This window comes from Anomaloglossus baeobatrachus, chromosome 5 (genome assembly GCF_048569485.1).
Source record: "Anomaloglossus baeobatrachus isolate aAnoBae1 chromosome 5, aAnoBae1.hap1, whole genome shotgun sequence".
NCBI classification, from domain to species: Eukaryota; Metazoa; Chordata; class Amphibia; order Anura; family Aromobatidae; genus Anomaloglossus; species Anomaloglossus baeobatrachus.
Window position 1 is genome coordinate 277,228,954 of NC_134357.1, and position 15,854 is coordinate 277,244,807.

At 50.5% G+C, this 15,854-nt stretch overlaps 1 protein-coding gene across 2 annotated transcripts in view; it reads left to right on the forward strand.

Annotated features, from left to right (window-relative positions):
• ARL16 (ARF like GTPase 16) overlaps nt 1-15,854 on the forward strand; it is a 40,228-nt gene that overhangs the window by 8,510 nt on the left and 15,864 nt on the right. Inside the window, exons 4-5 of one of the 2 annotated variants that reach the window (XR_012754256.1) lie at nt 4,470-4,585; nt 6,668-7,017. Coding sequence is in view for 1 of the 2 variants with exons in the window: in XM_075349516.1 (XP_075205631.1) it covers nt 4,470-4,585; nt 6,668-6,833 (282 nt within the window). In the remaining variant the exon portion in view is untranslated. Of the gene's footprint in view, nt 1-4,469; nt 4,586-6,667; nt 7,428-15,854 lie in introns of those variants that run through there. The other variant, XM_075349516.1, reaches the window with a different exon arrangement.

Here is a 15,854-nt window from a genome sequence, read left to right on the forward strand (position 1 = left end):
TCCGGCCCATCCTGGATCTCAAGCTTCTCAACAAGCATGTTCAGGTGCGGCGTTTTCGCATGGAGTCTCTCAGATCGGTCATTGCATCAATGACCCAGGGAGATTTTCTGGCATCCATCGACATCAGGGATGCCTATCTGCACGTGCCTATCGTGGTTTCACACCAGCGTTGGCTCCGCTTTGCAATCGGAGAGGAACATTTCCAATTCGTGGCTCTCCCCTTCGGGTTAGCCACGGCCCCGCGTGTTTTCACCAAGGTTATGGCAGCAGTGGTTGCGGTCCTGCACCTTCAGGGGTTGGCAGTAATCCCCTACCTGGACGACCTTCTAGTCAAGGCCTCATCCAGGACGGACTGCCAGCGGAGTGTCTCGCTCACTCTCGCCACGCTTGTTCAGTTCGGGTGGCTTGTCAACCTGTCCAAGTCCACTCTGACCCCGACCCAGGGGCTTCTGTACCTAGGAATGCAATTCGAGACTCTGCCGGCACTTGTGAAGTTGCCCTTGGTCAAACAGCAGTCCCTTCAGCTAGCGGTGCGCTCTCTGCTGAGGCACCGCCGTCATTCCATCAGACACCTCATGCAGGTGCTGGGTCAGATGGTGGCGTCAATGGAAGCGGTTCCATTTGCACAGTTCCATCTGCGTCCCCTGCAGTTGGACATTCTCCGCTGTTGGAACAAGCGGACCTCTTCCCTGCACAAGCTAGTGGCTCTGTCGCCACAGACCAGGAGCTCTCTTCAGTGGTGGCTTCGGCCCCTCTCTCTGTCACAGGGACGCTCCTTTCTGACTCCGTCCTGGGTGATTGTCACCACAGATGCCAGCCTCTCCGGTTGGGGAGCAGTTTTTCTCCATCACCGAGCACAGGGCACTTGGACTCCGTCCGAATCAGCCCTCCCGATCAATGTGCTGGAGATCAGAGCTGTGTTTCTAGCTCTCCTAGCCTTGCACCACCTGTTGGCGGGCAGGCACATTCGAGTCCAGTCGGACAACGCGACAACGGTTGCCTACATCAATCACCAGGGCGGAACTCGCAGCCGCCTGGCGATGTTGGAGGTTCAGCGAATCCTCCAGTGGACGGAGGACTCCAAGTCCACCATATCAGCAGTCCACATCCCAGGCGTAGAAAACTGGGAGGCCGATTATCTCAGCCGTCAAACCGTAGACAGCGGCGAGTGGGCCCTACACCCGGCAGTCTTCAGGTCAATCTGCCGCAAGTGGGGTACTCCGGAAGTGGATCTAATGGCATCCCGGCACAACAACAAGGTTCCGGTTTACGTGGTTCGCTCCCACGATCCTCAGGCCTTCGCAGCGGATGCGCTGGTTCAGGATTGGTCCCAGTTCCGTCTGGCTTACGTGTTTCCCCCGCTAGCTCTCTTGCCCAGAGTTCTGCGCAAGATCAGAATGGAGGGCCGTCGGGCCATAATCATTGCTCCGGACTGGCCCAGGCGAGCTTGGTACCCAGACCTGCTCCGCCTGTCTGTAGAGGTGCCATGGCATCTCCCAGACCGCCCAGACCTTCTCTCTCAAGATCCGTTTTTCCGCCAGAATTCTGCGGCTCTCAGATTGACGGCGTGGCTCTTGAGTCCTGGATCCTGACGGCTTCAGGTATTCCCTCTGAGGTAATCTCCACTATGACTCAGGCTCGGAAGTCTTCTTCGGCTAAGATTTATCACAGGACTTGGAGGATCTTCCTGTCCTGGTGTCGCTCTTCCGACCATGCTCCTTGGCCGTTTTCCTTGCCGACCATCCTGTCTTTTCTACAGTCTGGTCTACAGCTAGGACTGTCCCTCAATTCCCTCAAAGGACAGGTGTCGGCTCTGTCGGTATTATTCCAGCGGCGTATCGCCCGACTGGCTCAGGTGCGCACCTTCATGCAGCGCGCAGCTCACATCATTCCTCCTTACCGGCGGCCTTTGGATCCCTGGGACCTTAATCTGGTCCTCACGGCCTTACAGAAACCCCCCTTTGAGCCTCTTAGGGAGGTTCCCTTGTTTAGACTTTCACAGAAAGTTGTTTTTCTAGTAGCCATAACTTCTCTCAGGAGAGTTTCTGATTTGGCTGCGCTCTCTTCGGAATCCCCCTTTTTGGTGTTTCACCAAGACAAGGTGGTTCTTCGTCCGACTCCGGACTTTCTCCCTAAGGTGGTGTCTTCTTTCCACCTTAACCAGGACATTTCATTGCCCTCTCTTTGTCCGGCCCCTGTGCATCGCTTTGAGAAGGCGTTGCACACCTTGGATTTGGTGCGGGCGCTCCGAATCTATGTGTCACGCACCGCCGTTTTTCGGCGGTGCACCTCACTTTTTGTGCTAACCACGGGTCAGCGCAAGGGTCTCTCTGCTTCTAAACCGACCCTAGCTCGTTGGATTAGGTCGGCTATTGCCGATGCCTACCAGTGTTCTCAGGTGCCTCCCCCGCCGGGGATTAAGGCGCACTCGACCAGAGCTGTCGGTGCCTCCTGGGCTTTCAGGCACCAGGCTACGGCTCAGCAGGTTTGTCAGGCTGCCACTTGGTCCAGTCTGCACACTTTTTCGAAGCACTACCAAGTGCATGCTCATGCTTCGGCAGATGCGAGCTTGGGCAGACGCATCCTTTAGGCGGCTGTCGCCCATTTGTGAAGTTAGGTTTTGCCTACTTCTCAGTTTGGTTTATTTCCCACCCATGGACTGCTTTGGAACGTCCCATGGTCTGGGTTTCCCATGGAAGGAACGATGAAGAAAAAGAGAATTTTGTTACTTACCGTAATTTCTTTTTCTTATAGTTCCGACATGGGAGACCCAGCACCCTCCCTGTTGCCTGTTGGCAGTTTTTGTTCCGTGTGTTTTCACGGGCTGTTGTTGTAGACAGAGTTCCGGTTTTTCCGAGTTTTACTCTATCTCTACTTATGGGTGGATGTCCTCCTTCAGCTTTTGCACTGAACTGGTTAGATTGTCATCCAGGGGGTGTATATAGCCCGGAGGGAGGAGCTACACGTTTTGAGTGTAGTACTTTGTGTGTCCTCCGGAGGCAGTAGCTATACACCCATGGTCTGGGTCTCCCATGTCGGAACTATAAGAAAAAGAATTTACGGTAAGTAACAAAATTTTCTTTATCCTACGCTTCTAAAATTCCTTGCTCTGAATAGGTCAGAGCTTTGTTCTTTTAATTCAGAACTCTATGTATGTTTGGGAGAAAACAAAGGACTTGGTTAACTCCATTAGGGAGTGGCAATCCAGCCAAAGTTTTGCGTGATGGCAGAAGTACGTGCCTCTCGTCTGATTCGGAAACTGGAGCTCCCAGCATCATGGCTCTGTAGCTCCACTGTTTTTAGACTATCCTTGATGCAGGTCCTATTTGCAGATACCAACAGCTAGGACCTACAAGCTGAGGGCTTCAGAGCTATTGCCTTAAGGCTGCTTTACATGCTGCGATATCGGTCCCGATATCGCTAACGTGGGTACCCGCCCCCATCTGTTGTGCGACACGGGCAAATCGCTGCCCGTGCCGCACAACATCGCGCAGACCCGTCACACATAGCTGCCCGGCGACGTCGCTGTGACCGGCGAACGGCCTCCTTTCTAAGGGGGCGATCCGTGCGGCGTCACAGCGACGTCACTGAGCGGCCGCCCAATAGAAGCGGAGAGGCGGAGATGAGCAGGACGTAACATCCCGCCCACCTCCTTCCTTCCTCATAGCGGCCGGGAGGCAGGTAAGGAGAGGTTCCTCGTTCCTGCTGTGTCACACGGAGCAATGTGTGCTGCCGCAGGAGCGACGAACTACATCGTTACTGCTGCAGTAACGATAATCGAGAATGGACCCCCATGTCACCGATGAGCGATTTTGCACGTTTTTGCAACGATGCAAAATCGCTCATCGGTGTCACACGCAGCAACATCACTAATGCGGCCGGATGTGCGTCACAAATTCCGTGACCCCAACGACTCCGCATTAGCGATGTCGCAGCGTGTAAAACCCCCTCAAGGGTCAACTCGTCAAGAGCTGGATATTGACTAAAAGGGCCACTTAATATGGTGGTTATGGTGGTCTCCTAAAAAAAGCCACTCCTTGGCTAGGTCCTTCCCGGAGGTTTCTGTGTCGAGACTCCTAACGGAAGCTCCACGGACCTTTTTGATTTGTATAAGGCATCCGAAAAGAAAACCCATGGGCTGTACATTTATTAAAGAGAAGGTATTACAAAGTTGTCTTTATATTATTGTATCTGTACAATTTGTTATAAAACTATTGCGCTCCACATCTTTATAGACAGGAATAGTCTGTAGCCAGTCGGCTCAATCATGAAGGGTCTGGAGAACTCGGCTTTTAGCACTCTTTTATTTGCTGGAACGCTGTTACCTTCAGGGTGACTGCTGTACACTTTTTATGATGTGTGTGCACCCCTGGATGAGCTTTGATTTGTCTACTAGCTCCAGTATATTGTATATATTTATACAATAGCTGACTGGTATTGTAACGTACTGTATGTCATTATTCTCGTAGTTCATGGTGGACTCCGCTAACCCCAATCAGGTGTCTGCATCCTGCGTCCAGCTCCTGTCCGTGCTCTCTGCTCCTGCTCTCTCCGCTGTGTCAGTCCTTGTCGTGTTCAACAAGACGTAAGTAATACTACAAACATTCAGCTTTCACATAGGAATCGGCATGATTTCTTTAGGAATACCCTCCTTGTATGGTATAAATGTGTTGCTGATATATTTATCTCACAGAGGATTCCCTAGGCTGGGGCTCACATCTGTGAGAAGATATAAAACAATATGTTTTCATCCTTTCATTATAAATTGCGCTATATGTATTACCTATCCGCTTCGCTGTTTTAATAACCACCATGCCGCTTGCATGGAGTTGCCGCCAGCATATACCAGACTGCCAATATGTATGGATTTCTTCATATCCCGTCATGTTGGTAGAGGGAATGGGGGACATGGGTGCAAATTGGCAATTGATTGGGGACCCAGCAATGGCTCGCTACATCAATCCAGCATTTATCACCTTTTTAGTGAATAGATGGAATATCCCTACAATCATTAGTTACATAAAAACACTTTTAGGTGGCGTATAGGTGAACAACAAAAGTCAGTATCTAGGGCGGCACCGTGGCTCAGTGGTTAGCACTGCAGTCTTGCAAGTGCTGGGGTCCTGGGTTCAATTCCCACCAAGGACACTATCTGCAAGGAGTTTATATGTTCTCCCCGTGTTTGCGTGGGTTTGTTCTGTTCCCCAGTTTCCTCCCACACTCCAAAAACATACTGATAGGAATTTAGATTGTGAGCCCCAATGGGGACAGAGTTGCCAATGTATGTAAAGTGCTGTGGAATTAACAGCGCTATATAAATGAATAAATATTATTATAATTGTGATAATAGAGACTGATAAGATACTGTATATGTGTTGCAATATTTTTAATCAAGATTTACTATAAATGTTGACATTTTTCAGTGTCCCAGTACAGAAGATCACTGGTTCTTATCTGCAGCCAGGTTTAAGGTGGTGTCACACATAGCGACAACGACGTCGCTGCTAAGTCACCATTTTCTGTGACGTAGTAGTGACGTCGCTGTGTGTGACATCCAGCAACGACCTGGACCCTGCGGTGAGGTCGCTGTTCGTTGCTGAATGTCCTGCTTCATTTTTTGGACGTTGCTCTCCCGCTGTGAAGCACACATCGCTGTGTGTGACAACGAGAGAGCGACGAACTGAAGGGAGCAGGGAAGCCGGCGTCTGGCAGCCTGCGGTAAGCTGTAACCATGGTAAACATCGGGTAACCAAGAAGCCCTTTCCTTGGTTACCCGATATTTACCTTAGTTCCTAGCGTCTGCCGCTCTCACGCTGCCAGTGCCAGGGCTCCCTGCACATGTAGCTGGAGTACACATTGGGTAATTAACCCAATGTGTACTGTGGCTAGGAGTGCAGGGAACAGGCAGCCGGCACTGGCAGTGTGAGAGAGGCGGACGCTGGTAACTAAGGTAAATATCGGGTAACCAAGAGAATTGCTTTCCTTGGTTACCCGATATTTACCTTAGTTACGCTTCCACGCGTCGCTGCTGGCTGGGGGCTGGTCACTGGTCGCTGGTTCGATCTGCCTGTTTGACAGCTCACCACGACCATATAACGACGCAGCAGCGATCCTGATAAGGTCAGATCGCTGGTCGTGATCGCTGCTGCGTCACTATGTGTGACACCACCTGTAGACTCAGTTTGCTCATTCAGGCAATCATTGAGGTAGTCCACTCCCAGCAGATCCTTCAGCTAAAAGTGTACAGCACTGGCGGCAGTCAGATGTATATGGAGCTGGAACAGTGCAGTACTGTATGCTCTGCAGGGGCTGTTATCAGGTGCTGCAGCCCATTGAAGAGGATACAATGTGAGCTGCAGCACCTGATAACAACCCCTGCAGCGCGTACAGAGATTCGTACACTGTATACATCTGACCAGAGCTGATCGTGGGGGTGCTGGATGTCAAAACCCCAACAATTCAATATTGATGACATTATCTGAAGGATTGGTCATCAGTATCAAATTAGTGGACAATCCCTTTAATTGAAATCACCATAATCAACATAATCAATCATGTCAGTCTGAGACATTATTATTTTGCAATGATGCAAACACAATAAGGGACGTGCATAGAAGTGAATGTTTCTTCTACATCCTGAAGATTGTGTCCTTCTGTTTACTTACAGGGATCTGCCATGCTGTATGTCATTAGTAGAGATGAAATCACTGTTCCGATTGGATGACATTATATCCTGCGCTAAGCAATCGATAGCTGTCATGGAAGCCAGCGCCCTGGAGGGTACCGGACTGCATGAGGTGTTGCAGTGGCTGCATTCCTGCGCCAGTCACTAAATATTTTTGTAGAAATTATATAATATTGTTTCACAGTTATGTAAAGTGGAGCCTCTCCAAAGGACCAGCTACCTCCATTATCAAGATGAGATATTCTTCGACAGTTTTTCATGTCCACCATATATAATGCATACTGGCAATCTTCTTTGAGAGCACAACCTTCCCGAAAAGACCAATTTCCAATGTAAGTTTGTATGGTCGTTTCTTTGTAGTCCATAAATACATATACAAACATGGCATCTTTTAAAACTTATTCATCCTTGTAGACTTAAAGGGGTTTTCCTGTTTCAGGAAAACTGACTTTCTCTCTGGCTTCAAAATGTTCAAAAAACCCCCCAAAAAACAGAGTCAACGCTGAGACTCTGATACTGCTCTGCATCTGTTATTGTCCGCAGTCCCGATGTTACATTGACAGCGCCTGTGACGGGTAGTGATCTCAGCGGCTTGTTCTGTCCACCTCTCAGAGCTGCTGAGCTCAGTTATTGGATGCAGCACGACAGACACCGGAGGCAGTGATGAAGACTGTGTTTTACTTAGGGTGCTCTCACACATCCGGCTTTTCGACGGTTTGCCGGTTCCGGCGCACACCAGTACAGTGTATACAGTACAGTGGCAGCGTGACAAGCTCCGGTCACATGCTGTCATGTGACCCGGACATTACCGCACTGCCACTGTACTGTATACACTGTACTGGCATGCGCCGGAACTGGCAAACCGTCGAAAAGCCGGATGTGTGAGAGCACCCTTAACCTCCTGGCTCCAACACTAGATGTAGGAAACTGTTTTCCCAAAACTAGAAAAACCTTTTAATATTTTGAAAACAATTTAATTGTATTAAAATGTTAAAGGGAGTTTGTCAGCCTAAAGTTAACATTATAAACTAAGCACGTAGTCTTGTAGGGGGATACAGCCCCTTTAAAAATCACACGTTTAGCGTTTAAAGTGCGGTCTCTGTTCTGCAGAAAATAAAATTTATTTGAATGTGATAATTAAGGACCTTGGTGCACCCATGGCATGGCCAAGATGCTCAGTGTACCCATGGCATGGCCAAGATGGTCAATGGCCCCAGATGGTCAGTGTATCATTATATCCACTGATTTTGTATGCCTCACCTCAGACACTGGTGATTGGCAGTGCTGGCTTGCTTGTGCTTTTTCTGCTCAGTCCAGGCAAGCCAGCGATGGCAATCACCAGTGAGGTAGCCGAGGACATGGCGAAAGAAGCTTGTTGGTCACACCAAGGGTGCACGGAGCACACTAATTAGCATATTCAATCAAAGTTCAGTTTCTGCAGTATGAAGGCAGCAATTGGGACACTACAGGTGTTATTTTTATAGGGACTACATCCCTTCCCAGGCTATGTACTTAGTTTTTACTGTCATTTTTTTCTTGATAGACTCCCTATAACATTAGGATGAATTTGTCACCACATGTACAGTGAAAATGGTGTATGGTTCATTTTTGGACCTTTTCTTAAATGATTCCAGAGTTTCTCTTGGTTTTGACAAAGTGAAATAGTTTGATTGATACCCACACAGCACAGATAACTGTTTCATTAACCCCTTCACGACCGGCCGATTTTTCGCTTTCCGTATTTTTTTTTCGCCATTCTTTTTCTGAGGAACATAACTTTTATTTTTCAGTCAATATAGTCATGTGAGGGCTCATTTGTTTGCGGAACGAGCTGTACTTTTAAATTAAACCATCAGTTTTACCATATAGTGTACTGAAAAACGGCAAAAAAAAATTCCAAATGCAGAAAAATTGCAAAAATAGTGCGATAGCACTATTGTTTTTGAGATATTTTATTCACTGTGTTCACTATATGGTAAAACTGATGTGTGGGTGTGATGCCTCAGGTCAGTGCGAGTTCGTAGACACCAAACATGTATAGGTTTACTTTTATATATAAGGGGTTAAAAAAAAAATCGGAAGTTTGTCCGAAAAAAGTGGCGCCCGTTTTACGCCATATTCCGTGACCCATAGCGTTCTCATTTTTCGGGATCTATGGCTAAGTGATGGCTTATTTTTTGTGTCTTGAGCTGACGTTTTTAACGGTAACATTTTTGCGCAGATGCTACGTTTTGATCGCCTCTTATTGCATTTTGCGCAAAAGTTGTGGCGCCAAAAAAAACGTCGTTTTGGCGTTTGGAATTTATTTGACGCTACGCCGTATACTGATCAGATTAATTGATTTTATATTTTGATCGGGCGTTTCTGAACGCTGCGATACCAAATGTGTGTATATTTTTTATTTTTTTAACCCTTTAATTTTCAATGGGGCGAATTGGGGGGGATTTGAACTTTAAGGTTTTTTGTTTTTTTTTTTTTTTAATTTTTTAAATCTTTTTTTTAACTTTTTTTTTATTTTTTTTGTTTTATTTTACTAGTCCTCCTAGGGGGCTATTGCGATCAGCAGTCCGATTGCTCTGCACTATCTGCTGATCACAGCTACATAGCTGTAAACAGCAGATACGCACACTTTCTTTTTCACTGTGCTGCGGGCACAGCGAAAGTGAAAGCAATTCATGTGTAGTACAGGAGTCATCACATGACCCTGTGCTACCATGACAACCACCGGAAGTCATGTGATCGCGTCACTTGATTTCTGGTATCGGGTGGTAAATAAAAGTTTACCTCGATCGCGCTTAAAATGTTGCTGACACATATTGACAGCGCCATTTAAGGGGTTAAACAGCATGAGCAGATAACGATTCTGCTTGTGCCTAGCAGGCACATATCTCAGCTGTGAAAATCAGCTGAGATGTGCGCCGATCGCAGAATGCTGCCACCGGCAGACCACGGACAGTAACGTTATGACAGCTAGGACGTAATTTTTACGGCCCGCGGTCGTTAAGGGGTTAAAGGCAGTCTTTCTGATTGCCCCGTATGCATGCAGGGTTTGGTCAACAATGCATGTGTTTTCAGGAGAGAGAGTTGACTTTGGGGCCCACTTACACTACATGATTATCTGGCATAAGCAGTGTAAACAGGCTGCTGATCACCTGAAGAACAAGCAAAACGGATGAATTAATGATCTTTACCCTTGCTTAAAAAAACCATTTTCTGCAGCCCATAGTCCTTTATATACAGGACAATTGCCATTGAAAACAATGACAGTCTATGATCATCTATTGCTGATCGTTCAGTGTGCAACATCATAAGTGCCACTCATTTCCCATACAGAAATCAGAGGTGATATAACCTGTAAAATAACCTGATTACCTCTGTACCCCACTAGATTGGATATATTTTCATATGCGCTTGGCACTTCTTGTAATTGATATGTATATTGTATAACTGCATTTTAAGTTAATAAAAGGATTTTTTTAGGTGTTGTTTTGATCAGGTTTATTTTGTGCTAGAGAAAACCCTTAAGAAGTTGTCGACATAAACTCCAACATTTTCTCTGTCGTTTCATTGGGGGACACAGGACCATGGGTTATGCTGCTGTCACTAGGAGGCTGACACTAAGTAAACAGAAAAAGTTAGCTCCTCCCCAGCAGTATAACCCCTGAGCCGGAGGCGGGCTCAATCAGTTTTTTGCTTAGTGTCGTAGGAGGCTGATGTGGGCCGACTGGGCCCCCTTCAGCCACTTGATTTTTTGCGTTATTTTTTTCATTTTTTCTCGGCGACGCTCGTCGCTCTCATCTGTGGTAATTTTCTTTTTCTGCAGGTATCTTTTCTCTACCTCAGCTCTCGCAGCCCGTGTGGGTACCACTCCCCTGGGTCGCAGAGGCTTGAGTCGTCGGGCCCTCTCCCCCGTCCAATTCCACGGTACCACTCCCCGGTTGGCACGCGGGGCTGAACTTTCCTGGGCACCCCTATTCACCCTGCGGTACCACCCCAAGGGGTCGCAAGGGGCATACAGCAGGGACTGGACCTCCGCAGCGCATCTGGATTTTTTGGATGGGACAACGCTGCTACAATGGCGTCCAACTCCCCGCCTTCTTCAGCCTGCTTCCTGGTGCCCGCAGCCATTCCTTCGCTGAGCGGAGCACACAGGAGCATGTGCAGAGTCTCAGCCTGCACACTGGACAGCGCGCCGCGGATCAGGTAGGACCCCTACCTTCTCCCCCCTCGGACGGCTGCAGAAATTTAGGCCCCGGTCTGGGCCTACTCGCCGGACTCCCCTGCTGCGTCCGTGGAGCCCCCTGCCGACTCCGAGGTCGGGCGGCCCCGCATCGCTGCTGCGCCGCCGCCGCTTGCGGCCGGGTCCGCCGGCGCTGCCCCTGTACCTTTTAACGGCTTCAAACGCCGCCGCCACCTGAGGTCGGGTCCGCTGGCGCTGCCTCTGCCCGCAACGGCACCTCGGCTCGGCCACTGTCCTCGGTCCCCCAGGCCGCCTACCGCACAGCGCGCCGAGGATCCTCGCCGCCGCCTGCGGTCGGGTCCCCCGGCGCTACCTCTGCCCGCGACGGTACCTCTGCTTAGGCCCCGTCATCGGCGTGCCCAGGCCGCATCCCGCACAGCGCGCCGAGGATCCTCTCCGCCGCCGGCGCGGCCTCTGCCTGCCCCGGAACCTTCAAAATTTAGCCCCCGGCTTCGGCCCTGTCCTCGGCGTCCCCAGGCCCGCCTCCCGCACGGCGCTATTGGACACCGGCCTCTCCGTTCCCGCCCTCCGCCGTGCTCCAGGCATCACTTGGGGGGTGGGGGATATTTTTTTCCCGCTCACAGCGTCCATTTTAAATAAAGAAAGAGAAAAAAAAAAGAGAATGGGAGTTATTCCGGACTACTAGTCTGGGTTTACTGAGGCCGCAGCATCATCTTCTTTTTCCGGGGGAGAAAATAAAACACACTTTTCTTTAGTGGGTATTTTCTATTTTAGGTCGATTTTTATTAAAAATTTTACATACATGAGTTTTTTACACCTTAACTCTTACAGTACTTTTCGGGCACTTGTTTTGCTTCACCTTTTTTATATCGCGCTCCCAGCTCGAGATTTTAGTTTAGTCCCCTCCGGCGGGTTAATGCCCTGTCTCAGGCCATAGATCCCCTCGCCGCCGTCCCTCGGCTTCGCGCGCATGCGCTGCGTCCCCGGCCAATACTCGGTTATACCTTCCATAGGTCTAGCGCAATCCCCTCGGGGAGGTGAGTCTCGTACCAGGGACCTTTCCCTATGCTAGAAGCGGACCCGACAGGTCTCGTCTTTTGTGGCCCCCCTGTTTTCCACCTTATTCCCCAGGTCCAGACTGCTTCTTTCTCCGGCAGTCTTCCGACCTCTCGGGTGATGGCCCAGGCTTTCCACCTCTGCTGGACTCCGAGCAGGACCTGGATGTTTTGGCGCATGACTAAAGGCCTGCTGGAATTGGTGAGTCAGGCCGTAAGGCTACGGACAGCCCTCTTATTTACATGCACGCAGGTCCCCCTTAAGTCATTTGGAGCGGACCCTTGATGTGCTCAGAAGACATCCAGAGCTCGCTGAGTTACCGCGTGTTCACAGTCAACTGCCAGACACGACGTTTGCCAGCGGTAAGTCTTGTCATCGTCTTTATTCCCTTCTCCAAAAAGGGGTCTCGGTGAGAATGGGCATGCCACACTGGAGTCGCTGAGTGATCACAGACAACAACCAGACACGGCGTTTACCTGCGGTAAGTCGGGTTAGTGTCATTATCATTCCCCCAGAGGGCTCTGGAGCGAGGGGGCATGGCACCTTGCAGACAAGAAGGTGGGGGCCCCTGCGAGTTTTCAGTGGACATCCAGTTCGCCGTGTGACGGCGTGATCACGGATATTCCCCGGACACAATTCTCACCAGCGGTAAGTCCTTTATATTGTCCTACCCCTCCTCGTAGAGGGCTCCGTGATGAAGGGGCACGCTATCCTGTACTTGACCCGCCTGGGTTCCTCCTGGCTTCTCGTCCCTATCGTGACGCTCCGCAGGGACTCCACGGACACTCTACGCAGCGGTCCGCGCTCCACCTATGCCGACCCAGGACTGGTTATCAGCTTCAGTGAGTACCCTCTCTTCACAAAATCTGGTGTCTGCCCGCTACACGGCCTGAGCCTCTAACATCAGTGTACCTACCCGTCGAGAGCTGTGACTCGGGATCAGGAACGCAGATTCGACATCTAGGAAGTCGCTGACTTCCTTTCCGGCTCTCGGGATCGCCCTTTCGGAGATAGGCGAGTCCAGTTTATCCCCTAGGCTACGTCAGGGTAGACTGGCTGCGTAAGGGAAGGGTACATCCCTTTCCCGGCATCGGCCCTGATGCACCAGGACTCGTTCCCTCACGCTAGGTTCGTCAGGGAGCCTTTATCCCTACAACAGCCGTCTCCGCCTTGCGTGGCTGCAGACCGTCCCAGCTTTCTAACAGTGCTTGCAGGGATCACGATCCCTACGCATCCTCAGGCTCTCTCTGCCCAGGAACGACCGGGAGACCCAGAGTCTCCCTTCAAGGATCCTCGCCTTGAGGTTTAGACCATCATCATCATCACCTTTCGCTACTAGGGTAGCTGAGCTACAGGAAGGAGTCCTCCCAGACCCGGCCCGGTCCATCACTCCTCGGGCACGGTATTCGAGCCGTTCAAGGGTTGCTACTCCTCACGCAGGAGCAGTTTCCCTCCTGGCACAGGGTCCCGCGGCTCTTTGCCTCCCGCTCCCGTTTTTTTCCCTTCGGTTTTTTGCTATGCGAGTCCTCGACAGTCTGTGGCGGTGTTAGCGATGGTGCACATACCAGATTTCATCCCGGACTCTCCAACGGAACACACTGAAGAACGGGGTCAGGAAGGTTCCGTCTTCGAGGGTGACCGGCCAATCTCCTCCTAGAGGACCAATCTTCGCAACCATCCCTGGGAAGCTTCCCTTTCTTCTTCTGGAGCTTATTATCAACCGTCACCAGCCTCCCGTACTAGGGTATGCTACCCCACCATTCCTCGGCACGGTCCCGAGGGACACCCCTAGAGTGTCGCCTCCCCTTCAATATTCCGGACTCAGAGCCATTCGGTTAGCCCGGTTACAATTTCTTCTCTGGGTCGTATTGTCCAGTCAGGTTCCAGTCGGACCATGCCACAGCAGTGATGTGCATCATCCACCAGGAAGACGCAGGGAGCGTCATGGCAAGGGAAGAGGCCAAGAGGTTCTTGCTCTGGGACGGGCTCTTTCATTCGCTAATCTCGGCAGCACATCCCGAGCGTGGACGTTTGGACGGCCGATTTCCGCGGTAGGATAGGTCTCGCGTAGGTAAAGGGCTCCAACAGGGATATCAACAGCCAGATCTCTGGCGAAGGAAGACCTCCAGTCGTGACTTTTTGGCCTTCCGATCCAACTCTCAAGTCAATGGTGCGTCGAATACGCCACCTGCTCTGGACTAGAGGACGACGCCCTAGACCGGTCGTGTAGCCTGTTCAGGCTCTCGTGCATCTTCCCCCGGCTTTCCATGATCTCGAGGGTTCTCAAGAGGGACCTAGGCAGGCGATAGCTCGGGAGTGGCCCAGGCGAGCATAGTTTCGCATAACTTACTCATCTCCTCGCAGATGCCCCGTGGCTCCTTCCAGACCGCCAGATTCTACCAGGACTCAGAAGTCCCAGGTTCCATGGCCTCACCAGTGGATCCCGGATGCTGGCTCGGTCAGGTCTGTGAACAAGATGATGACAGACATTGAGGAGGGCCTGGAATCCAGTTCCCTCGAAGATTTATTTCCACTTGGAAAGAGCTCCCCCTGTGGTGTGAGGACCGCATCTTCAGAGACTTTTCACTTTCCATCAATCAGGGCCTTCGCTCAGAGAAACGTCCATCTGGCTCGGCGTTTTTCATCGCTCACTAGAAAAGTGGGACCATAATCCAGTGATGAGTTTGCTCAAGGTACCCCTTTTTTCCCTGCTCCCACCTGTTTTGATAGGTGGGCTCCTCGTGGCCATCTGGTTGTTACAGACGGCATCAGGGCGGACAGCCCTCTCGTAGTCTTTTCTCCCCCTTTTTCCGCTCCGCCAGCAGGATAAAGGGGGGGCTCCAGCCAGAACCCTTCGTTTCTGTCCGAGACACCTCGGCTTTCCTTCCAGAAGAGGACTTTAGGTTTCGTTTTTTGTCGGTTCTAGGCTCCCCTCTCAGCCTGAAAGAGGCATAGTTCGTTCTAGGGCTGGTACGAGCCCTCAGTCTTTCGTGTCTGCAGGACACCATTTTTTTGTCGGTTACACCGACTGTCAGTCCATCCTTCCACCCTTTCCCAGGAAGCATAGGCCGGCGCCAAGGGCCTGAATATCACATGGATCATGTCCTCCATATATGAAGACTATCGCATGAAGGTCGGACTTCCGCCGCGGTCTACCGAGCAAGGGGCACCCTTGAACGATTGGGCTCCAGACGTCGGTCAACCAGGTCCTCTGGTCCGCCACCCGATCTAGTCGGCGTACCGTTACTAGTTTCTAACAGGTTCTCACTCAAGCTTCGGCAGAGGCCAGTCTTGGTGTAAGGTTTGCGGGTGGCAGTGGCACACCTGTAACAACGTAGGCGCTTGTAGGTCCGGGTCAGCCCGGCAAGGGGAAGCGACTTCCTTCCTATCTCCGGTGATGGTTTTCTTCCCACCCAGGGACTGCTTTTGGACGTCCCATGGTCCTGTGTCCCCCAATGAAACGACAGAGAAAGTAGGATTTTGTGTACTCACCGTAAAATCTCTTTCTCTTAGTCTTCATTGGGGGACACAGCACCTACCCTGCTTGTGCTTTTTGTTATATATGACATGCCTGTTTCCCCAGTGCCCATATTCCCAGGTCACTGGTCACACGACTGTTCGTCATAGTTTTTTACCTTGTTTTATCCAGGATTGTTTGGTTCTCCTCCTACTGCTTGTGCACTAAACTGATTGAGCCCGCCTCCGGCTCAGGGGTTATACTGCTGGGGAGGAGCTAACTTTTTCTGTTTACTTAGTGTCAGCCTCCTAGTGACAGCAGTATAACCCATGGTCCTGTGTCCCCCAATGAAGACTAAGAGAAAGAGATTTTACGGTGAGTACACAAAATCCTACTTTTTGTAAGGTAATCTGTGCTGTATTGTCATATAAATCATCCCTACATTACTTTTTTTT